At 39.7% G+C, this 24,653-nt stretch overlaps 4 protein-coding genes across 7 annotated transcripts in view; 1 reads left to right on the forward strand and 3 right to left on the reverse strand.

The window, feature by feature from the left end:
• Positions 1 to 1,383: 1,383 nt before the first annotated feature.
• On the reverse strand, positions 1,384 to 4,685 carry soul5 (heme-binding protein soul5). The gene is made up of 8 exons (XM_079632552.1): positions 4,579 to 4,685; positions 4,440 to 4,499; positions 4,257 to 4,338; positions 4,034 to 4,154; positions 2,375 to 2,514; positions 2,093 to 2,256; positions 1,683 to 1,787; positions 1,384 to 1,579 (listed from the first exon to the last, which is right to left on the reverse strand). Coding segments are annotated over exons 1-7 (648 nt in total). The 5' UTR covers positions 4,581 to 4,685; the 3' UTR covers positions 1,384 to 1,579; positions 1,683 to 1,708.
• A 103-nt stretch (positions 4,686 to 4,788) lies between these two features.
• shfl (shiftless antiviral inhibitor of ribosomal frameshifting) lies at positions 4,789 to 11,064 on the reverse strand. Its single transcript, XM_079632500.1, has 10 exons — positions 10,910 to 11,064; positions 10,471 to 10,612; positions 10,250 to 10,299; positions 9,278 to 9,316; positions 9,104 to 9,157; positions 8,956 to 9,006; positions 8,677 to 8,832; positions 8,425 to 8,528; positions 8,131 to 8,288; positions 4,789 to 6,697 (listed from the first exon to the last, which is right to left on the reverse strand). The coding sequence occupies exons 1-10, from the start codon at positions 10,934 to 10,936 to the stop codon at positions 6,486 to 6,488; spliced, it is 993 nt and encodes a 330-aa protein (XP_079488626.1). The 5' UTR covers positions 10,937 to 11,064; the 3' UTR covers positions 4,789 to 6,485.
• On the forward strand, positions 10,503 to 18,208 carry LOC307009089 (retinol dehydrogenase 8). Of its 4 annotated transcripts, none has more exons than XM_079632512.1 (7): positions 10,503 to 10,631; positions 13,436 to 13,559; positions 13,875 to 14,036; positions 14,978 to 15,157; positions 15,246 to 15,339; positions 15,855 to 16,038; positions 16,123 to 18,208. In XM_079632512.1, exons 2-7 carry the CDS (start codon positions 13,463 to 13,465, stop codon positions 16,336 to 16,338), a joined length of 933 nt encoding a protein of 310 aa, XP_079488638.1. In that variant the 5' UTR covers positions 10,503 to 10,631; positions 13,436 to 13,462; the 3' UTR covers positions 16,339 to 18,208. The 4 variants fall into 4 exon arrangements, with proteins under 4 accessions (XP_079488638.1, XP_079488636.1, XP_079488635.1 ...); XM_079632510.1 differs by lacking the exon at positions 10,503 to 10,631 and adding an exon at positions 12,331 to 12,435; XM_079632509.1 differs by lacking the exon at positions 10,503 to 10,631 and adding an exon at positions 12,738 to 12,857.
• Positions 18,202 to 24,653, reverse strand: part of notch3 (notch receptor 3) — a 30,277-nt gene continuing 23,825 nt past the window's right edge. Inside the window, exons 25-33 of the mRNA XM_079632484.1 lie at positions 24,307 to 24,633; positions 23,855 to 24,003; positions 23,523 to 23,748; positions 23,338 to 23,428; positions 23,062 to 23,230; positions 22,616 to 22,920; positions 22,379 to 22,526; positions 22,189 to 22,286; positions 18,202 to 22,105 (exon numbers count right to left, since the gene is read on the reverse strand). Coding sequence (XP_079488610.1) covers positions 20,621 to 22,105; positions 22,189 to 22,286; positions 22,379 to 22,526; positions 22,616 to 22,920; positions 23,062 to 23,230; positions 23,338 to 23,428; positions 23,523 to 23,748; positions 23,855 to 24,003; positions 24,307 to 24,633 — 2,998 coding nt within the window. The 3' untranslated portion in view covers positions 18,202 to 20,620. The remainder of the gene's footprint in view (positions 22,106 to 22,188; positions 22,287 to 22,378; positions 22,527 to 22,615; positions 22,921 to 23,061; positions 23,231 to 23,337; positions 23,429 to 23,522; positions 23,749 to 23,854; positions 24,004 to 24,306; positions 24,634 to 24,653) is intronic.

Below are 24,653 nucleotides of genomic sequence, written 5' to 3' on the forward strand. Positions count from 1 at the left end.
ACCATAAGAAAATAAACACAAACAGATCTGATGCTAAAATACTATGGCCATCGATGCATGAAATACGATTTTTTATAATTTGTTTATCAGACCTGTGCAACAACAGGATTCCCGAGTGTTTTGTCAACTGCATAGAAAGTGCAATTCAGTGGGGATACATAATTTAGATTGGATTACTCTAATGCTTAAATTGTTAACTAAAATATCTCTTCTTATTTAAAGATATTCCATCACCTCACCTTTGGTATCAAGGAGCCCAATATGACGAAGAGAGCTGGTAAGTTCAGTGATGTGGGTCTGATTTTTAAAGGCTATACAAAAAAATTGAAGGGTAACGAAGACAAATGCTGTCAAATTGAACGAGGTATTGTCTCGACTGTTGAATGAAACCAAAAATGTGTGCAACAGCAAATGCCATTCTTTTTAATGCAAATAGCTGGTTGGTTCCACATATTTCACGATTATCTATCAGAATTATAATAATTATGACAAATCAGTTATGACAACGTGTTTTGACATTGCTTTACCTCATCAAAATAAATGAAAAATAAATTTTCATCATTTTTTACAAGATACAAGTAATACAAGATTCAACACATTTTTTAAAGTCAGTTTAATGTCATTTAAGTTGAAACAACCTAAATATTCAAGATGATTGTACTTTTTGTACTATTGTATTTACATTTGCCTTGAAAATGGAATCTTTTCGCTTATTTTATTGAGTAAAAAATACACATTTACAACTTAAAATGTGGAAAAACTATCATTACTAAGGATCAAAGCAAGCTGCTTGGTTATCTTTTTTTTCGGTTTGGGAAATTGTGAAGCGTATATATTAATCAAAGATGCAAACATGTCACTAGATGGCACTATAATACACAATTTTACTCTGTTGATTATAATTGAAAGCTTCTGCATATGGATCGTTCATATTTTGATGTCTGAGAAAATAGGACTAGAAATGCCTGTATCAAATAATGATGTATGTTCAAAAACTGGCACACTGCATTCATTTACTTTACATAGGCTACTGTATCTTTAAGTATATAGAACTATGCTTAATAGTTTTATTACATAATATATTTAAGCACATTGGGACTGACCCCAGGATAATGCAACCAGCATTTGAATTGCATGGTCACTTACAGTAATAAAACAACTGGTGCAGCAGTAAATGTTTCTGTTGTTAAGGGTTCACTTTTTTTTTTCCAGTGCAAATTTTTTATTTATTTTTTTACCACTGGACATTAACTGCATCCACAGCATCTAGTCTGTAAAATTTAGCGATTATGGCCATTTTCCAACCTGCACTTGCTATACATTAATATACATTAATTGTAAAAAAAAAAAAAAAAAAATCCCAATAATACAATACAAAAGATGTTTACAATTATGTTTTTATTTTATTTTTAAAACATATAAATGCTTTTAGAAAAAAATACCATTCTTTCGAGTTTGACATTTTTCTTAGAAAAATTTCTTTTTTTTTTACGTTCTCCATTTAAAATGTGTACAAAATTTAAAAAAGCTTGTTAGGACTGTAGCACTCAGGAGTAATACAGATCTGTTCTCTGTTGCTCTGAAACAGATATTACAAGTACATATATGGTTAGACATTAGACAGTCCACCAAATGATTATTAATGATAAGACTTTTTATTTGGTAAAAGATGAGTTATTTACCTTGATAGAGAGGAGCGTCAGATACATTATTCACTCTTAGGACACACAGGCTCACCCTTAGCAATATACCAAACCTCATTGTGTCTGTTAACAAGCTTCATTGGGCTGCGACACACAGAATGACAGACACACAGACAGACAGACACACAGACAGACAGACACACAGACAGACAGACACACAGACAGACAGACAGACAGACAGACAGACAGACAGACAGACACACAGACAGACAGACACACAGACAGACAGACAGACACACAGACAGACAGACACACAGACAGACAGACAGACACACAGACAGACAGACAGACACACAGACACACAGACAGACACAAGATTAAACATAAGAAATGAAGAATCACAGAATGAAATTGGCAGAATGGAGGTATCATTTGGAAGCTAAGCGCACCTGTTGTAGCCGACATGATAATAATACTCTTTCTCATATGTAGCCTTTACATTGTCCAGCGATGTCTTTAGACTCTGAGCCTGTGAATTGGACACGACTGACATTATCCAGCCCCCGTAGCTTCTGACGTACACTTTCATATCCGTAGTGTCTGTGAAGTATATCTGCAAATAAATTGAATTCAAGATCATTAATAGAGGGAGGGAGGGAGGGATGTGGGGAGGGAGGGATGTGGGGTGGGGTGGAGGGGATCCTTTCAGTCCAGTATAATAAGAGACTCACAGATGGGTCAGTAGGTTTGGGTGGGTCGGCCTGGTAGTCGGAGGGCAGGAGGAAGCTGAGAACATAGACTGAGGACTGCCACATGCTCGCATTCGCATTGGCTTTAATGATGACTGGTGCAGTCATGTCAATCTTAGCACCTAGAAAATGAGGCATATTATTTGATTATAAGGGCGAATCTCACAAAACTTGTCAAGAATTCACCCTAGCCATAAAACCCCTAAAATCAAAATAAATGCACAATGATGCACATCTACCACCTCCAATTTGCATTACCGTAATGCAAACAAACAAACACTGTAAAAAAATCTATGATCAATAAGTTATGACAACTCATCAAACTAAATTAAGCAATTTTAAACGTTACAAGTTATAAAGTCAGTTTAATGTAATTTAAGTTGAAATGACTTAAATGTTTAAGTATAACCAACTTGGATGTTTAAGGCAGCATCTTTTTTTAGGACTACAGGGTAAATAAAATTAAAATTATTTCCATTTGTATAATGTGAAAAAGTAATCATTGCTATTTGTGGGCTACATCACTGTATTTGTAGTAGTTTAATTTGTGAGTATTTTATTTGCCCAAAATGCACTAACTTAAAGTAATGAGAGCGTAATGAGAAATATAATTTAGTATAATGGAAATGAAAATGTCTGTAAGCATTATCGTCATGTTTTTATACAAAATATCGGTGTGTTGAAATCCCTGACCCGCTGTGTTTCACCAAACGTCGGAGAGAATCCTCGCGCGCATTATATAGGTACGCTAACGCTGTAGTGTTGTGTTATTTAGTGATTTGAAGAGTGCAAATTAGTTAACGGGAGAATTATGCTGCCTTCATCTGTGCCAAAAAAAGGAGAAGTAAAGTAGGAAACTGAATGCATATTAAAGGGATAGTTCACCAAAAAAATTTTGTTTTAACATTCCACGTTTCTTTCTCCTGTTGAACACAAAAGAATATATTTTGAAGAATGTCGGTAACCACACAGTTGACGGCACCCATTGACTTCCATTGTATCAATGGATCCATCAACTGTCTGCTTATCAACATTCTTCAAAATATATTCTTTTGTGTTCAGCAGAAGAAATAAACTCATAATACAGGTTTTGAACAACTTGAGGGTCAATAAGTAATGACAAAATTGTCATTTTTGGGTGAACTATCCCTTTAATTAAAGCGATACTAAAATTATACTCCACCCTGAAAATTCATTCATCATTTACTCAAACTTACACAGTCCCAGGTGTACATATATGGCTTACTTCTTCAGATGAAACAAAGCGAACACAAATTACAGCTGACCTTTTTTTTCCAAAGTTTAAAATATTAAAAATAATTCATTTTTCTTACACGCGTGTCGTTTCACTTCAGATTCATCAATCCGGATCATATTGATTCCTGTCTGTTCACTTTTTTTTTTTTTTTTTTTTTTTTTTTTAATGACTCTTTGGGGTCCCATACACTTATATGGACTCACATATATTGATTACTTTTCTAAAACCCTTTCTTTGTGTTCATCTGAAGAAAGAAAGTCATATACATCTGGGACGGTATGACAGTAAATGATGAGGGAATTGTCATCGTTTTGGTCCCTACAGTATAGTGATGTCAGGTTTTAAAGACATTTGCAGACAAAAACTGACCCGCACAAACTCACCAGCCTCATTTTCTCCGGTGATGTACTTAAAAAGTTTCCTGAACGCTCTTGGAATCGCAAAATCCATGAAATAGGAATCAGCTTCTGCGGTCACCCACTTAACAGCACCATAGTGGCGTACCTGTGAAGAAGATTTCTTCATCTCATTACCATGACCCGGTTTCATTTCATTTCATCATATCCTCAATCTCTTTATGCTCTAATTTTCATTCTTGTATCTCACCTCATAGTCCTTTCCGGCACAAACCACGTCATACTGCAAGCACTCTTTCGTCTCAGTGCAGAAACTATCACTAGTGGATTCACTGCGATGTGGAAACAAAATGCATGAAATATGGCACTATAGTGCACATACAGTATAGTGTTTTTGGTGTAGACTGCAGAAGGAATTAAACATGAATCTCACCCAACTCCTGCCTCTACAGTCAATGCAAAGAGCAGCACGGTCACCCCTGTCAGAAAAATCCTTTAAAACATTCAAAAACAGAGAGAATTAGTAAGTCAGACAGCAGTGTACAAGAGGGCGTAAAAGTGTCAGTACTTACATGTTGTCGAATGCTGTAACTTCAGGCTGTGAAGAGAGGAAGCGTGTGTGTGTGTTTGTGTGCCTGCAGGCTCTTATTTATACATGTAATGTTATGAAATATGTTCCCTCCTACAGGACACACCCCGACCCTAGAGTCATATAAGCATGTTAAGTAAGAGAGTCTCATCCACTAGGGACAGTATTTCATCTTTTTTTTCTTTCTATCCTTGTTGTGGTTGAAAGGTCTTTTGAATTGATTATATGATTGTAAAATGCAGCCAAATGCAATATTTAGAAATGTCACGTTTTTAGTTTATCCATACAGTACTGTATAATGATTGACGCACATATGTAATGGATCATTTGGGATTATTTACTCCGAAAACAAAGTTTTTTTTTGTTTGTTTAGGGATTAGAGGAAATAAGCAAACATAACCTTTGACCGCAGACTGACCACAGCTCTGTTCATGGTGTGCAGTAGTGATTTTGAAAGTCATCCAGATGTTTAAATGGGCTAAATGTCAATATTGCGTAACTTCTTGGAGTAGAGGAGGAATATTTTTTTGATAAAATGCTTGTTTTCCCATATAGACAGTTCTATAAATGCAAATATTTTTGCTTTAATGTCTCTTTAAGGACATCACATTTCATGGTTTTGGTGTTATAACTTGGCCAAGTAACACAAAGTGTACACAAAACTTTAGACCTTGTTTAACGGTCACAGAGAGATCTCTTGGGAAAACCGTTCAGGCTGCATTCAAAGGTTTAGCTGTTAGGAAACTATTGTTTGTCTCCTGTTGTTTAGTCTCAATGCTCTCTGATATCTTTTGTTTAGCGTTTTGTACAAGTGTGGGTGTAGCTGGGTGTCTTGTTTCATGAACTGTACAGGTCATCATACACCAAAAGGGTTCATTCCACATCTGTTAAGATTATTTGCCAATGTAATAATGCAAAGACAACATTAATCCAAAGTTATGATGTAACACTAAAGACAAAACTATTCTCATTCCAGATTCTTTTTTATTTTGAAACATTAATGGTAGTTTGAACATATTTTTTTGTCTCCTCGAAATGGAGTATGTAAAACAGCTAGTTACATAAGGCTGACATAACAGCAAACCTGTTTTATTAATCATGAGCGGACTGCTTTTTTCTTTGAATGCCTGTCTTTTGATAGTTGTGTGAAGAGTGTAATCTCTGACAAAACAGGTTTTGAGAGAAATGTAGACTTAGGAAAAACAAAGCCATTTAGGCTATAATGTGGAAATTGCCTATTGAAACTGAATAGTTGGAAAACTCTGTTCTTTGGTGTCATATCATGTAATTTTAAGATTATTCTCAGGTGTGGCTTATGAATCCTTTGATATGAACCTAACAATGGCAGAACAAACTGATCACTAGTCATGTGAGAGGGAAATCTACTGATTTAAATATGGTGGACGTCAAAGGAGGAGAAGTTGTAATTAGTGAATGAGTGACGTTAAAACACAAAATATGGACTTGTCTGTTCAAATCAGTTATGCAATAAACATTATATCAGTGCTGTTGAATGCTTGATTCCTATTGGTCATTCCAACTGTTAAGTATTTCCAGGTTTGTTGACTACGATACAGTTTCATCTGTACGGCTGAGAGAACCAAAACTCACACTCTCTCTCACACACACACACAGCTTCATGTTTTGGCAAAATTACTACCTCAAATTGTGCATTAACTGATCCATAATTTAACGGCCCATCGTCAATCATTCCTTATTTGGATGGTTTTACCTGAATTGTTTGGTGTGTGTTCATACAGCCTGCAGTGCATGACATATGTCAATATTCAGGCTGCTCACACCTTTGAGTGAATCATTTGAAAGAGCATGTTTCGTTCAAAGCAACAAGTGAAGCGACGTCAGTCCTTTACACTGATGTCCGCTGCGGTCTCAGCTGCTGCTGTCAGAGTCTTCGTCAGACTCTTCCTCAATGTCATCTAGAATGAGCTGGTCGATGCTTTCTATCAGACTGCCCTGACTCAGACAGGTGTTGACAGTGGATCCGCTGCTGATGTGAGCGGGGCTGGGGAACACCACACGTGGCTTTCTGTTCTTCTGTCTGCTGTGCGGGTGAACGCATTCGGTTCCAGGGACATGGGGCTCTAGATAAGACAAACATGCAGTTCTGCTTTAAAAAAAATACACAAGTGCTTAATATTCAAAATCAACAACCCATTTCACTTCCATAACGAGGTCTAAAAGTCTGATAACTTTAATGTAAACCTGTAAATAAATTTATTTTTTTAGGATTCGGAACCATTTTAAACTAAGAAATATTATAATATGAAATAAATAAGAAATTATTTTGTGGCCACCAATTAGTATTTTGTTCCCATGTTTTTGTAAATCGTGGCTAGGTTGTACTAATTTTGATTTAAAGCTACACTGTGTAGGAATTACTCCCATATAGCGGTGAAATTGTATGACTACCAACTGAATATTACTTTCTAGCCCCTGCCATTCCGAGGGCGTTTTAACTCCTACGGTGGCCGTATTATTTAAAATCTGCCCGCAGTCGCGAGTAATCTCCCCCTCGCATTCGTCACGGTGCCACTGAGTGTAAAAGTACAAAAGGCGAAGCTTGAATTTCCAGGTATGTCCCTCTTTGGCTAATATATTTTCAAGATGGAGGCGCAACATGGCATCCGCCATTCGAGCGACTCGCCCGTATTTATTCTGAATGGCAGATTCTACGAGAGTAGAGTTCTTGATTAGTTGGTGGAAGTAATTACACACGAATGAGCACATATCATTTTGAAAGAACAAAGTGTTTTTTTGCTAAGAATCAACTTAAAAAATTACAAAGTGTAGCTTTAACTAAAACAAGGGAACAAATTATTAGAATGTGGTAATGATTTACTACAAGGAGAGAACAAGTCAATAAAACAAGGGAATGATTTCTTAATTAATGGCCATATATATATATATATATATATATATACTTTTTCTGCCTGCATGTCATGTGCGTATATTTATGATGTTCATCATGCGAGTTCTTTGTACGGTCCTCACTGGCTGCCCACAAACAGCGTCTACTTTGACCCGCCCTCAAACACTGTAGTTGTAGCTGAGGTCTGGAAGAGTTTGGTTTGTGTTGTCGACATTTCGAGAAGATGCTGTTTTCTGCGCTGCCAAACACAGACTCCATCGTAACTGTTCGTATCACTGTGTATAAAGTGCTGCTGAGGAAGATACGCAGCTGAAATTCAGATATGCTAGTGGACATTTTGTTTCTGACGCGCACTGTAAGCGGTCGACCAATCACAACAGACTGGGGCGTCTGGCCAATCAGAGCAGTGGAAGCTCTCGGAAAGGAGGGGTTTAAGAGACTGAATTCGAGCAGTTTCGGACACTGAGAAAAGAGGTGATGTGCCATCATGTACATTATAAGAAAAATAAAGTGTTTTTTGACCTTGGATGAATGTAAACTTATTGTAGGAGACCTTCAAAACAAAATTATGAACCTTTAAAATAGCTTAAAAGGGACACTGTGCAAGACCTCTAGTGATCATTGTGTCAAACGGCATCTTATTACCCATTCGATTATAACAGTCTTCAGCAAGGCAGCTGTGCTGATTTCTTTGTCTAGGCCCAGGTATCATGACCCTCCTCCTCGGTGGAAGAATCTTAGAGGGGAAAATGGCTGAGCGACAGCTGTAACAAGGGGAACGTCCATCCATCCGACCAAAACCCCTATCAGAAACATTAAATGTTAATACAATACTCCTCATCATGCAGAAAAAAAAAGCATTGTCACATTTAAAATGTATGTTTAAACTGAAAAAAAAAAACCCTACTATACATTATATACATAAAGTTAAAGTCTTACTTGAAGGCCCGAGCACAGTTTGGACAGTTAAACTCTGCTATACCCCACATTTTGTCGGCTGGGACAGGGTCATACTTCTTCTTGCATCGATGACAGCGCGACACCTATAACAAGCCAAGTGCACACCGATAAATGGTAAACATTTTCAATTTTTATTAAAATTTAGTTTAGACCATGACCTGTCTGAGCTGTGACTTGGAACAGCTGATGCGGATTTAACTAAATGTGATTTGAGCTGTTCAGACGTCATACCCTTTTCCTCTGAGGCACACGTCGCCACCAGTCCCTGTCACATGACTCGCAGGCAAACTGATGTAAGACAGAAGGGATCTGGTTTGCCTGCGCCAGGTCAAACATTCGTTTGTTCTCTTCTGTTAATGGCAGGACCCGTAGACGATCCCCAAGCTCCTGCAAGCATGTCTGTGCATGTTAGTTCACACTGCTTAAGGAACACCAACACTTTTTTATAGTATTCAATTTGGTTTAATTCGTACAATTTATAATTTAAGTAAACAATGCACAGAAACTAACCGTTATATCCTTATCATTATCATCGGGTTTTTCCTTTTCCTTTCCCTGAGCCTAAAGTGGAACAGGAGTGATGCGGTAAGACTACAGTGTAACATGATGTTTCATTTGTCCTGTAAATCCGCATCCGAATAGGGAAACACCTTCTTACTTGCGCTGATGGTCTTGCACCAGAGGATCCAGATGACTTGGCAGGTTTTTCTTTCTACAAATCATATAAAATTCATTATATGATTCAAAACTGTAAGCAGCTATAACTGGTACTTTAATTTTCAGAAACATTAAGATTGTTTACAGGGCGATAAGAGATGGTTGGGATTGTTACCTGTTGTTTTTCATCAGCTTTGAGTTTTATAATCACATTCTATATGAGCAGAAAATGTGTTAATGAGTAACAGGATTATAAATACAGTGACCCCAGTAAGTATATGAACACTTAAAGGTAGGGTAGGCAATTTTCGGAGCGGCTAGCAATAGCGAGCAAAAAGCAAGATCCAACTCTCCCTTCAGAGCGTCTCCAAAGCCACGACTCCTTCAAAACACATGAACACACACAGCAGGGAGCAAAACAAAAGCGTCACGAGAGAAGGCGCTAAACTACCTCATGTCTCAAAGCACATAACATTACAATAATAATGAACATAAAGAGCTCTGTACCATCTGACTGCTGAAGTTTCATTTCGGCGTTGATAGTGTTGCCATTGAAAAACGCATAAATTGAGCCACGAACCGCTCAGAGTATAACATCACGGGTTTCCGAATATAGTTATGGCGTGAACGCAGCATAAGATCGTTGTTTTGGTTCAGGAGGAACTGTAAGGTGGCTGCTGTTTCGGTGCGACTGACGTCTGTCTAACTCGTAGCATGAAAAACGCTGATGACGTGTGATGTCTGCGTGAACAGGTGCGCGGAGGTATGGAAATACATACGCTCACAGGCAGGTGGGACATTGTATCGTTGCATTCGGACCGAATGCAATGATTGGACAAATATATATATATATATATATATATATATATATATATATACACATACATGCATATAAATACATTTAGACCAATTCACATAGTGATTGCTATCAGGTTGTGAAGAGACTTGAAACCAGCATAACAACAAATGTTTCTGGAACAAATCACATACCCTAGCTTTAAGTCACATATAAAATGAATGAATTTCTTTGCGTTACAAAAACAATCACATTAATGTATTTTAAGCGGTGTCCAAATACTTCTTGCTTCAAAATACACCCACAAACCCTTTCCATAAATTTACATATCTAATGTATTATGCACCATACCTTAGCTACAGGGTCATTATTCAAAGCAGACTTGTCTTCCTCATCCAGCTCTAAACATAAAAATGCATGAAAGAAATGAGGTGTGCAGTCGACACAAACTAAAAACACAGAACTAGACTATTGCATAAATAGAACTTGCATAAATAGTAGAGTGAGTACTGGTAAATAGCTACATTAATACACTTGGATATGGTTCTTAAGAGAAAAGGTTTGCACTTTACCCCTGTCGTTATCTGCCATTAGGGCGACACACATTGCAACCATACGATGGTTGTTCCCATAGCGTCGCATAAGTAACACAGCCTTGTCAATTTCAACAAGACCATGAAACTTCTCTCGCAGTCGCCTCGTACTTTTTTCCAACTGCATAAGGAGAGAAAACGTATGTACAATGACTTATCTTTATTTGAAAGATCAACCACAAGGTGAAAGACTCGTGACAGTTGCCTTATTAATAGCTTACGAAGACGAATATTTGTTATGCAGGAAAAACATGAAAACGTTTTTTTTTTAACCTATATTATATGCAATATGCACAGTGATTGTTAAGGAAGTTGCACTGTACTGCACCGTACTTCCTTATAGCATTATGCCATATTGTCTCAAATAAAATTTCATACGCTTGTCTTTATTGTCGCAAAAATGAATAGCTTACTATACCTCTACTTCTTCACGCATTTGACTCATCTTGTTCAGTGTTCGGTTTTCGTATGAATTACAGACCTCTTTTAGTGTTGCACCGTTTCCTTCGGCGCTTTTAGTCTGTTAGTTGGTCTGATCACTTTCGGTTTGATTAGAAATACCACAACATGACCACTGGAGGCCGCCACAGTACAGCTGTAAACCGAGTACAAACTAAGAGCACTCTTGACTTTTCATGCAAAGTGTAATACTGAATACATAACCTTACTATTACTCGTACTACTTTTACTTTATCTTTCTATGGCAAAAACAGTGAGAGTAGTATATTAGTATATGGAATTCAGCACAAGATTTTGATTCATCACAGTGATTCAAATCTCTTGAATCTAAGACTAGCCTACATCATCAGAGTCCTATATCATGCCCGTTTAGTAGGCCTAGCCTAATTGTGGCAGATTCACTTAAGACATAGAACATTTTTATTCAGCTTCAGATTCAAGAATTCAGCTTGGAAATTTCTGTAGTAGCCTACAGCCACTGGTTTGCTAAAAAGAAGCATTCTGATTTGCTTACTGATTCACTAAATCAATTAGCCTAACTGCATCACAATTATTTGAAGGCCGCATTCGAAGGCGGATTGCGTCTTTCGTTTCCCGTGAAATGAAGGATACAACAGATGGATCCTTCGCTGCCTTGCCTACCCCAGAATTCATTGCACTGCAGAGATCTTCAATAATCCAATTAAACTGTAGCCTACTATTAGGCAAAAACGACTTTAGATAAACATATCTTTTTTTTTAATGATGAAAAAATTATTTCTACTACTGTAGACTATTATATTGCAGTTATTGTTAAATTGCCTTTCTACTGTGTAATTCCTATGCCTGCACTATCATGTATGTTTGCTGTACTGTATTTGTACTTTTCTTCTGCACTGGAAGCTCCTGTCAGCACGACAAATTGCTTGTGGCATAAACATACTTGGCAATAAAACCGAATAAAACCATAGACAGTATAAAACTCATTCTGACCCAGAAAGGTTTGTTTGAGCTGCGCCCTCTACTGTACAGGAGTAAATTTGCATTTTCTTCAGCTTCACTTATGGTGTAAGTGTGGGCCAGCCATTACATTAGCCAAAAATAGACCTATTGGTGTTTTTTATTTTATTTTATTATAAACAAAAACGAAAACCCAGCCTAGGTAAGAACAAATTATGCAAAAGTATGCATTAGGCCTACTTTAACATAAAAAGTAACTAGGCTAAGTAACGCAATTAGTTACTTTTTTTGGCAGTTTGTATCGTATTACTTTTCAAATTAACTTCCCGCAACACTGATTATTATTGGTGTTATTATTATTATTATTTTTGCTGTACAGTCGATGACTTCAAATCCCAGGGTTCTCTGAACACAAACGCGACCTCTGCAACTTGACTGATCACAGACTCTCATGCAGAACTCACGTGAAAGGAGAGTCGGACTGTCAGCAGGACACAGGCCTGTTACTGTACATGCTGCAAACAATGCTCGGTTTATTTGCATTCAGTAAGTAGGCTACACGCCCCAGAACACTTCAAACAGATTTAGTCTGAAGTTGAACCATTATGCTTGTGTAGCTCATGTTTCATATGTTTTGTTTTTCACGCACTGCAAATAACTGTCCATTTTGAATGCTTCATATTAAAACGTGACGAGTTTTATAAAACGTATCACTTGTCGTGCGGTATCAGATGTGAAATCGCATCACAGCGCCAGCCGCCAGTGCATTGTAACTGACCAGTTAAAACGAGCGCACGAGACACGCGCGCTGCAAGTGCTGAGAAAATCCGATTAAGAATTAATCTCCCGAGCAGAAACTCTTCAGCGTGCTCTACAGTTAGTAAGCATACGTGGCACTGGGCTATATTTTACAGGTACAGTGTTACTTAAGCGTTGCATCATTTTGTGGAGTTGCTTGTAAATGTAGGGTAAGTTTATTTTATTTTATATTTCTATTACATCTGAAATCAACATTTGTGAGATTTAGTCACCTGAAACAGTTTTTAGGTTAATTGATCTAATTTTGTGTCTCTGGAAAATAGTGATTTATGACATTGCATTGTTGAATTGGCCCATAAAAAACAAAAACGTGCGGACACTTAAAGAAAACTTACAATACTAGTAGCTAACTAGTTTACTGAGAAAACACTTCAAAGTGTACTTTCATAAACAAACGAAGTACTACAAGTATTAAAATAGTAAACTACTAGTATACTTATAAATTCACTTGTAGTACAGATGAAGTAGGCCTACACATGAGAAACGTAGCTACTGTTACGCTTATAGTACACTTAAACGTATACTTTTATGCACTCGTGGGCCAATTTAGCCCAAAGCCGTATTGAAATGGTACACTTACAAGTTTACTACAAGTACATTGATACTAGTATACACACTACATAAAGTATACTTAAAATATACTTAAACATTACTTAAGTATACTTCATAAAATTAACTACAATTATAATTGTTATACTTAAGTTTATTGCTTTTATTATGATTTCAGACTAGAGATCAGCGTTGAGAGAAAGGAATGGGGACACGGAAAGTTTTGGTGACGGGATGCTCCTCTGGAATTGGTTTGGCGGTGGCTGTCCGTCTCGCAAAAGATAAGTTACGGCGCTTCAAAGGTAAGAAGACTGCATATGAATGTCAAATATACCCCCTAAAATGTTAATATGTCTAAGATTTATTATGATTCCAGTGCATCAGGAAGGAGAATAATAAATATAAATATTTTAATTAAAGTTTCATAAAATGACATATTTGTACGTGTAAACCCTGTCAGTCGCTAGTGCGCCTCTTGAGGCCAGTGGTTTACTCGCACAGCTCTTTTCTAGCTGGCCTCCGTTACATATGTACTGCACATTAACTAATGATCAGATAAGTGTTCTGTTATGTAATAAAGTTACTTAAAGTGCTACTATTGATTCTGCTTGAATTAGTTGTGGCCACCATGAGGGACCTGGATAAGAGAGAAGCTCTGGAGACAGCAGCCGGAGAGACACTGAACAGATCCCTGGAGATCCGACAGCTGGATGCCACCTGTGAGGACTCCATCAGAGAGTGTGTCAACGGCCTGTCAGATCGACGAGTGGATGTGTTAGGTGAAATCCACAGTTTCCTTTTTAAACAAATATTTCTGAGCAATGCAGCTTTATAAACAGTAGCTCAGTGTCTTTTGACTTGGCTGTAAGTATATGGTCTTTTCCGTTTAGATGATGTACTGAAAGAATGTACTGAAATACAGAAAAAAATATAATACAGCGATCTAAAATGACTATTCACAAACTTTATTAGTTCATACAAAAATTTAAATTCTCTCTTCATTTACTCACCCACATGTAATTTACGCCTCCATTTAAACATCCGTGTTTACTACATTTTATGCATAGTAAATCTCTCGAGTTTCATAAAAAAATAGAATTTACAATTTATTACATATTTATTACCCAAAGGTGAACTATAGTAAGTAAGTACAGTAAGCTGAGTCTAGGATAAAACAAACTATATTGCGAATCATATCGTTTACATCTCGATGCGTACTTTTAAATATCACGATATTGCTAACAATGTATCGTTACACTCCTATTTTTACTAGATTTGTTGCTGACTAATCATAATCCCGGACTTTGTTCTGGCTGCTTCACACACACACACACACACACACACACACACACACACACACACACACACACACACACACACACACACACACACACACACACACACACACAACCTTTGTTTTAAGGGAAATTCTGTCACTGTTTACTCATCCTCATGTCGTTCCAAACCTAAATGATTTATTTTTCTTCTGCAGATGATATTTTGAAGAATGTTGGTAACCAAAGAGTTTTGGTTTCTATTGACTTCCATCCAAAAATATCTTCTTTTATGTTCCACAGGTTTGAAATGACAAGAGGGTGAGTAAATGATGACAGATTTCTTTACTTTTGGCTGAACTATCCCTTTAAACTGCACACTGCAAAATGCTTTGAACAATCTTCCACATCCTGCATGATTGAGACTCAACCTCTCTGTTTTGTAGTGAATAATGCCGGTGTGGGCATGATTGGTCCTCTGGAGTGCCAGAGTGTAAGTGATATGCAGGAACTCTTCAACACTAACTTCTTTGGCCTGGTGAGACTGGTAAAGGAATTGCTGCCCGATATGAAGCGACATCAGAGTGGACACATCGTAGTGATGAGCAGCGTCCTGGGAATCCAAGGTAATACCACATATCTCAGTTATTATAAGCAGTACACATGTTAAATGCACATGTTTTACCTTTACTGTACACTGTTTTTTTTTTTCAGGACTACTTTTCAATGATATATATGCTGCCTCCAAATTTGCTGTTGAAGGATTTTGTGAGAGTCTTGCTGTTCAAGCTATGAAGTTCAATGTCAAGTGAGTACACCGATATAGTCCCGAGTTAACTAGACAAAATCAGAGACAACCCCCCCCCCCCCCATTATTTGTGGATAATTTTTGTCAAGAAAATATGGAAAGAAATTGTGAAGTTTATCACACTAGTGTGCTTACCAGGAAGATTGTTTTGAAATGCTTTTATATTGTACAAAATGAAACAAAGTCACACTTTTGGTGTTCCCGGTCAAAAATGTCCGGACTACAAAAAGTAGCTTATAAATCTCACGCCATTCTATATTATCACCAAATATTGGATTTAAACTTGTTTTCTTTCAATTAAGACAGGTTTCGTATTTATTTTTGAAACTGCTTGACATTTTCGGGCAAAAGAAGTCTGGGTCAAAATGACCCGAACACAACATAAGGGCTAAAACAATCACAGCATGCTTGGAATGCATTGTAGGGTTAAATACACTATACGCATGGTTACTTACTTTTTATAGATGCAAAAACATTCATGGATTGTAAGTGTGTCTTATATACAACTCCCACAGGATGACTTTAGTGGAGCCAGGCCCTGTTGTAACTGAGTTTGAGAAGAAAGTGTATGAGGAGGCAGAGAAGATGGACCTGTCAGAGGCCGATGAAGAGACGGCTCAAATCTTCCGTCAGATCTACCTGCCATACTCACGCAGAGTTTTTCATTCGATCGGGCAGACACCTGAGGAGGTGGCAGAGGTGAGCGTGTGGATGGGCTGTTCTTTTAGTAGTTGAGGCTCCCTGTTCTAAATGAGTGACATGAACATGTCTCATTGCTTACAGCAAACTTTCCAGCTGATTGTGTCCAAGAATCCTCCATTTCGTCATCAGACCAACCGTCTGTACATGCCACTAACTGCCATGAAGCACGCTGACCCCACAGGGCGACTACCCATTGAAGCATTCTATAAAATGATCTTCCAGCATGACCGCGTGTTCAATGCTAGTCTGAGTATTATGCGCTTCCTACACAGGAGAATGGGCCAAGGTGTTGCCTAAAAATCCCAGAGGAGAGAGGATTCTGATCCACTTTACAGCCGTAGCATACTTAGTGACAGTTTCACGACCCCAAAAAATGGCCAGTTCTGATAGGTCTCGGGAATTTGCTCAATGCAAAATCATAAAATGCAACAAGCCATAGTTAGCATAGCAATAATTTTGAGACTGTGATTGGTCGCCACTTGATCTGTATCTTGCAGCGTTGTTCTAACTTTAACCTCAAGACAACAGTAATAACAATGATCAAACACATCATGTTTAGTTTGAAAATGCTGTGTATGACAGTTTAAGAGTCAGTCTCCTGGTTTCACAGACAAGGCTTAAGCTAGTCCCAGACTTAAATGCATGTTTGAGCGGTTTTAACTGAAAGCAACTTGCACTGAGATATCTTCAAATATGTCAGTGCCATTGTTTTGTCTCAAGATGCACACCAGTAATGTTTTTTTCTAAAGCACATTTATAAAAGCTACTTAAATGTACTAATTGAACTAAGGCTTAATCTTAGCACTGTCTGTGAAACCGGGCCTATATTTTCAAATGTTTTATTTAGCTAATGAAATAAAATATGAAAAACGTCAATCAATGAATGTTGTTAAAGAGATTGAAAGTATTTAAATGTTTTGGAATAGGCTTCTCCTGTGCAGGGTATAGAGGGCAGATATTGTGATGTTTGGGTTCAACAAACCCAATGATTCAACACAGCAGCACCGCTGGAGCTCTATTGGGATTCAATTCATAATGCACATATATAAATGCTGAAGTTGCTTAGCAATACATACATTTAAATGTCCAACTAAATTGTAAAAAACAAACAACTGCAGCTTTTAAAAAAAATTATCCTTTTGTTCTTTTATTTAAAAAAAAACATGGGGTGAGAAGTCTGAACTAAAGTCACCACCTTTGAATGCAGATTATTTATGTGGCTAAATGAATCTCAATTATTGAGTAGATTGTGGGTCCATTATGTGGTTGGTTGACTAGCAACGGAGAAAAACACTTGCAAACACAAACAACTGAATATCACGGCCGATGTCAGATTTTGTCTGCGCCCGAAATCGCATACTCTCTTGTGTAGGTACTTATTTTGAATAAATAGTTACTCCACGACTGCTAAAAAGTATGTTCTATATAGTATGGATGTAATCTGGACACACTATATTCGCCACGTTGTCATTATCATGTGAACTACGAGCGTCAGTTGAGTCGTTTCACCTCCATTCATAAATCCTCTCCCGTGGTCTCATGGGATAGTCGAGTGTTCATCGTATGCACCATAGATATGCACACCTCCAGTGAGATTGCTGGAAGTAGTAGGTTATCCGGGCAGTTTTTGCTACTCTTTTTTGAAAACTGTGAATTCGGACATACTTGTTTTGTTCACTGTTTTTCGCCTATATAGTAGGGAAGTAGGCTATGTGATGCAGATGCAGCCAGTTCGTCTATTTTCATTATAAGCATGGTGAAGTAGATATTTTGGGTTGATATTTGACAAAAAGTGTTTAGTAAGTTAGTGGTAAAAAAAAAGTTAATTTCCCACATTGGGGGGACAATGTAGGCTACAGTAAAGTAGTTTATCACAAAGTAAATGACTGTTATTATTAAAAGTCTTGTATCCTTCTTTCCCTTGGAGGAGTTTGTTGCGATAATGACCGATTGACTGTAGCCTACATAATCTTCTCTCTTATTCCAAACTTTACACTTAAATATACTTCTTTAGCTCTGGAGGAAATTGGTAGCTATACATACATCTGCATGTTTCAAGTTGGACCCGCAGCTCATGGCTGTATTTTAAGCGATCTAAAACCTACTGGATTCAGTATGCATGGAAATGTGGACGAGGTGAGAGAAATTATAAGACATTAGTGGAATGTAGTTTCTACTGCTTTATTAGAAGTAACATATTTTACAACTTTGTAGAAAGAAACTGTGAAAAGCTGTTTATATACAATGATTTTAAACTACTTTTAAACAAGTATAGGAAATTAATAATGACGATAGAAAATATCTATGGCTGTTCTAGTTATGCAAGACCAATATAGTCACTTCCTCACCTTAATAATGCTAATAAAAAAGTACATTTACTTTTTGTTCTTTTTTAGTACATAATCATTTTAGAAACATAAGACTTCTCATAAACAAGTAGACCTAAAAAAAGGTGAAACATATTTACAGGTACTGGAATTTCAAAAATATCTGGAGAACTGTATCATGAGAAGTGAAAGGTTATGAACAAAAGGAAGACTTATGCTTGATAAGCTAAGCTTAGTAGTACTTATGTAGAAGAACAAAGAGGTCCAGAATGTGCTCCAAAACCACCTCAAGTCTTGAAATGTGGTACATGGAGATTTAACAGTTTCATAGCTGTACACAGATTTGTGGCAGATATTTGTCAAACCCATATGTTATGTATACATAACATAGTTTAGTGAAATGGGCACGTTTCTGTTGGTAATAGCAAGACAAATTGGAAAACACCCATCAGTGTTGCCAAATGCATATCTTGCAGTTGGGAATGTTATTGGGGATGAACATACGAACATGTTGCAGAAAGCCAGGGGCATCACTACATAGTAGCGTTTCCCGTCTCACGCCTTCTGACCAGACACGACAGATGTCATCGTCTAGGCTCATGGGGTGGGAACTGCTAAAGATGCAGACAACACTGCATGCTATATAACACCTCCCTGAGGAGTGACAGAGCACTAGCAGACCATTAGCAACCCCGTTAGCCCTGTACCCAACACACAACACGTATGCTCACAACCCAAACCAAAAGGAGCTTGAATATGATTAGACCACATGGAAATGCTGGACCTGAGGGATCAAATTACATAAAAATAAATCAACCACACTGCCTTGGCTTCGTAAGGCCCCAGAGGAAGACTTTCTAGTGGTCAAATGTCAGCTGCAGCTGTTCAGTACTGAAACGAAGTGCTCGTGAGGGACCAGGAACGCGATGAGATCAGTTCCGCAGCGGTCAGCGGCTCCACGAGCGCCGGCTGGTGGGTTCCCATCAGGAATGTTCGCGGAAAGGAAGTCGAGTGTCACCGAAGAAGTGACGCAGAGCAGCAGCCTAATAACACAGCTTAATACATCAATGTTCCACAGGTAACTGTGGTTCCAAAAATGTGGTTATAAAAAGAATAAAGCAAAATAAAACAAATGTACACAAGGCAAGACTATAGCAGTCAAGGCAGTGACTGGCAGGGATTCTGAGAGGGAGCTGGTAGAGCATTGGCCAGCTCAGGCCTTTGTAAGTCGGTGAGGTCACTGAAGAAACTATGTTCAGTAAAATCATTTCCACTGATACAACACAACACTGAAAACATTCTAAACACTGGCCTGTTTTCGGGAGGCGCTTTTATGCACTGTCGCTATAAATGCTGAACTAGGATTTCAGGGTTTTCTTACCATCTCTCTCTCAAGATTTTCCCCTTGAAGTGCTTCACAGATGCCCCTCTACATTCATACAAATACTTTTACAACATGTATAAAATCATTTTAAATCAGAATATTTCACTTGTGTTGGTCTCTATATACCTCTGTTTTCATGTGCCAATCTGTTTCTGACTGCTAGACTAAATAAATATCACTAAAATTTGTAAAACTTCTAATCTCATTGTATGTGTGCGTCACTCAAAAGCCCGGTTTATAAATTCTGAATGTATCAATTGCTGTTGATAAAACCAGGGGCGGAACAGGCGAGCTAAGCAATCATGAGCTGCTCCCCTTGTTACAGTAGCAACATGGAACCTGAGACCTCCTCACGAGTCCCATGTAAAACATTGGAAGTAGTAAGGCATTTGTTATGGGGGGGGGGGGTCACTAAAAACAACAGAGACAGAAAGAGGGCCGAAACACCCACAAGGCAGTTTGGAAAACATAAGACAATAAATAAAAAGAAAGGAATTTCCTTCAACATTTCACTTTTCTCTCAATCTATTTTTTTTTTATAAAGTTTGTTAGTTTCAGGAGTGTCCCCAAGTCTTTGAAATGAAAGACGTGGTATACTTCATATACTTTTTTTTATAATTAAAAACAAGTCCATCTGTGACAGAACGTCTTACTTCATTAAGTTGTCTTCTTTTTAAGACAACACATTTCCCTTTAACTTTCTTTCTGCAGACACCAGCAGACGGTCTTCTTGACGCAATGCAGTCAATCCTAATCCAATTAAAATCTTGGAAATGGGCTGACAGGTAAGTAAAAAAACAAGCCCTAGAGTGACGCTTGTCAACTCTACTCTCTCAAAGTCACAAACATTTAAGGTAGGTTGAGCTGTTCAAGCAAACACCTGCATCTTCCCATTGGACTCCTGGACATGGGAAATCTGGGTTTGAGCAGAAGCCGTGACGGCTGGGCTCGGGGTGGAGTCAGACCAATCGGACACACAGTGAGGGGAAGGGCTAGACCAGGCCTCTGGAGACTCTGGAGAAGGGGTCAGGTAAGGATGTTCACTGGGCACATGCAAGTAATGCTTGGGCGTTGCATCCATGGCAGAGGTGTAGCTGTGCTGGGAGGGCGGAGTGGGGTAATCGTCCGGGCCTGCGGTGCTGCCGCTCCCCTGTGCCGGGGGTGCCTGAGTCGAGAGAGCCTGTGCTTGCGAGGCCTGAGGGGACGCTGTGGCCTGCGGAGGCTGAGCCTGCGGCTGCTGTGACTGGTAGAAAGCTGGAGGAGGCTGTGCCTGCTGTGGTGTCGGGGGAGTGGAGGAGCCCATGCGGGTGGGGTTGGTAAGGGCGTGGCTGTGAAGTTGCTGCGGTTGCTGCTCTGATATGGGCGTCAGTTTGACCGGGCTAATAGAGGGCGTGTTGGAGACGGGTGTTGGCTGCAGTATGGGCTGCTGGGCATTACGGAAAACCTGCTGCTGGTGCAAGAGCATGCTTGTTTGCTGCAGGGTTGGTGTCTGAGGGTGCATGCCTGCTTGGTTACTTGCTGGATGCACCATGTTGACCATGGGCTGACTGCACTGAGAAGAATGAGTCATGCGGCTGTGCCAGTCAAACGGGACGCTTACTGGACTTACCATGCCCATGTTGAGGCTCATCTGGCCGGCATTCAGCACGTAGTTGTGGGGGCCTTGGTTGATGCTGCCTCCTTGCATGGCCACACGCCCCTGCATCGAGAGCCCTCCGTCACCCAGGTCGCTCAGCTGTGCCAGGGAGACCGCAAAAGGGCTGGTGCCATCCAGCATACTGCTGTGCACCATGGGAGTGGAAGGAACAGACATGGAGGAGTGGAAAAGGCCTGGAGTGGGCATGGCGGCCGGTGAGGTTGGATTGGTGATGTAGCCGGCATTGTTGGCGCCTCCGCGCGGCGAATCCAGCGAGTCGACGGGGGAAAGCGTGACCGAGCTCTCCAGCAAAGCACTCTGCATGTCTAGCGTCAGCCGTTTGTTGCGGCTTTTGGCTGAATCTTTCAGACTGGCAGCATGCTGCCCGACCATGCCTTTAGCCCCTGGGCGACGGTTCTTCTTACCCTGAGGGGTGCTTTTCAGCCCTTGAAGGAAGTTGCTGGGAGGGCACATGAGTGGTGAGAGCGTATGGCTACCAGACAGGTGGTGACCTGCCCCTGCATGGCCCTGCGGACTTCTCACAGTGTTATATTCATCCAGCAGCTGTACAATGTCATGGTGCATGCGCTCCTGGGCAATATCTCGAGGGAGCCTGTCCATGTGATCGGTTATCTCCCTGTTGGCAAAGTGAGCCAACAACATCTTCACTGCCTCACAGCTTCCTTCCCTGGCAGCCAAGAATAGTGGAGTCTCCTCCTGAAGATCATAAATATAATAAAACATTTAAAACATGGCTGAGATAAAGCCTTCAAAACCCTCAAAAGTATATAATTGCATACCTTGAGGTCCTGCATATCTTTATTGGCACCGTTCTTCAACAAGGCAACTGTTGCTTCAACATTATTGACTGCTGCTGCCCAGTGCAAAGCTGACTTTCCTGTGGAGAGAAAAAAACATAATGTGCAACCATCAGAAACAATGAAACTTCACATCTGAAGCATAAATATGTTTCTTTTTATTCGTGCTTACCTATTTCATCAACAGCATTTACATCAGCATGGCAGGTGATCAACTCTTCCACCATGCCCTCGACTGCCAGGCGGGCTGCAAGGATCAGAGCAGTGGACCCATCATACATGCGTGAGTCTAGGTCTGTGGCGCGGTTCCTGATCAGAATCTGAAGATGCAAGAATATGGTATACATTAGCACTGATTTTGTTTCAAGAGTCCATGTTTAAAAATGTATTTGTTCATAGGTGACTTTACCTGGAAAACCCCCTGAGCATCAGCTGCTACAGCTGCATGCAGAGGTGAGCGGCCTGTGTTATCCTGTGCATTTGCATCAGCCCCAGCATCCAAGAGTCTTTTAGCTGCGTCAGCTCGGGCGTAGCGTGCAGCCAGGTGCAGAGCAGTCTCTCCAGTGCGGTCGGTCTGAGCTGCGAGCGATGCTCCTTGGTAAATGAGATCGGATATGATGTTGGCTGAGGATTCTTCTGAGTCATCATCTTCAGTCACTTCGGGCTCCAGCCCACCTCCACAGAAGGATGCCAGCATCAGGGGTGTGAAGCCATCTATATAAAATAATAGTATGTCAATGTTTTGAATCAATTTGTAATTCTTGTATCTGAAGTTAATCTATGCAGGACTGCTGATGGGGGGGGACACTGGACCCAAATAAGGACTAAGAAAGTAGACAGTCAAACATATCATACCAGGGCCTCGGACATTAACGTCCATGCAGTCGCTGTCAAACTCTCCCTGCGGAGGTGTGAGAGCCATGGAAGGTGGCATTCGGATATCTGCCGCTGCCAAGTGATGCTGTGTCCACTGTCTGCTGTCAACTGCATCCTCACCATCTGACAGAATGCTGGGCTCTTCCACCTGCTCATAAAAAAAACGATATTATAAGGCTGTTCATTCACATATATAACTGTTTCACTGATGCATACACATATACATCAATGGAGGAATGATAAATGGTCAATCACCTTAAGTCTTTTAGCCTCAGGGCAGTCTGTGTCTATCCACTGGTCACTATGATCAGCCAATAGAGACTCTTCCACTGTTTTTGGCATGTGTCTGCAAAGAGTCGTACATACTAATTAGTGCCTATGAAAGGGATATTTGGATGAAGTATACTGACAATAGCTTTAATACTGCATGAGCAACTCACTTCATGCCAAGGGAATCTTGGCCCACAGGTTCTCTGCGGTTCTTGTTACTGCTCGTTTCCTTCTTGAGGAAGAAGCCCTCAGGGAACCAGAGTGTGCTGTGCTCACGTTTGCGGCGGGCAATCAACATGCCCGCCATCAAGATTACCAACAAGAACAGAGAAGCCACCCCTACTAGCAGTAGCTTACCCCATTCAGGAATCTTATCAGGATCTTCCATTAATACACCTGAAAGAGAATTGGTAAATTATCATAAAATTGTTAAAGGTAGCCAGCTGGACCAATGAGGCCTATGCAAGTCGGCAGTTAAGTTGGTGTAAGTGTGGATACTTACCGCGTACTTCTTTGATTGGGTATGGGAAATGCAACATATCACCAGCCTTCAGAGCACCCAGATATTCAGCAGCGATGTTAGCATTGGGGAAGCAGTCATCCGAGCCCTGGGAGCATAGCCTGTTGTCTATCTCCAAGTATACAATGGACCTGCAGAGGAGCCAAAGAGTATTTGTAAAGGAACACTCACATTAGCAAAATTTTGCAGGCAAAGAAGGTCCATTGTCAATATTTTAGCGATGCATGAAGCACCACTTACTCAACGGTCACTTCCAAAATAAGCAGCTTTATTACTGGTCAACACAGCAAAACAATTAAAAGTTAAACAAAAATCTGGAATTCAAAATTCATGATCTAATGGGGTCGTATTGCGGTCACTGCTATTTGCCTGCAGAATTTCGCTGTGCAAAGGTAAATGAAATTGCACCGTTTACTTCAGTAACCCCAACTTACCCAATGACCTCCTGCTGAGGATGAAGCTCTCGTTTAATGCGTGTCTCATGGCCTGTATAGGGTCGGATCATGTATTCTCCGTTCTTATCAAGGCGGAAACGCAATGTGGTCCGGAGGATTACACTTAGTTTCTGCAGGAAAGAATTTTTTGTCTTTAGCAGCTCCTCTGGAGGCAGCAGGACTACAATAACCAGCACATTTTCCGCAAGATCTTCTGGAATCTTCTCTGCACAATCCAGTCCATCCCAGCCACACTCTACAGTATTGCAGCCTTGATCACAGAGCCCATCAGCGTAATGGTCGGTACAGTACATCTCATAGATGGGGCTGCATGAAGAGAGACCGTA

Source organism: Phoxinus phoxinus (genome assembly GCF_949152265.1).
Source record: "Phoxinus phoxinus genome assembly, chromosome: 1".
In the NCBI taxonomy this organism is placed as follows: domain Eukaryota; kingdom Metazoa; phylum Chordata; class Actinopteri; order Cypriniformes; family Leuciscidae; genus Phoxinus; species Phoxinus phoxinus.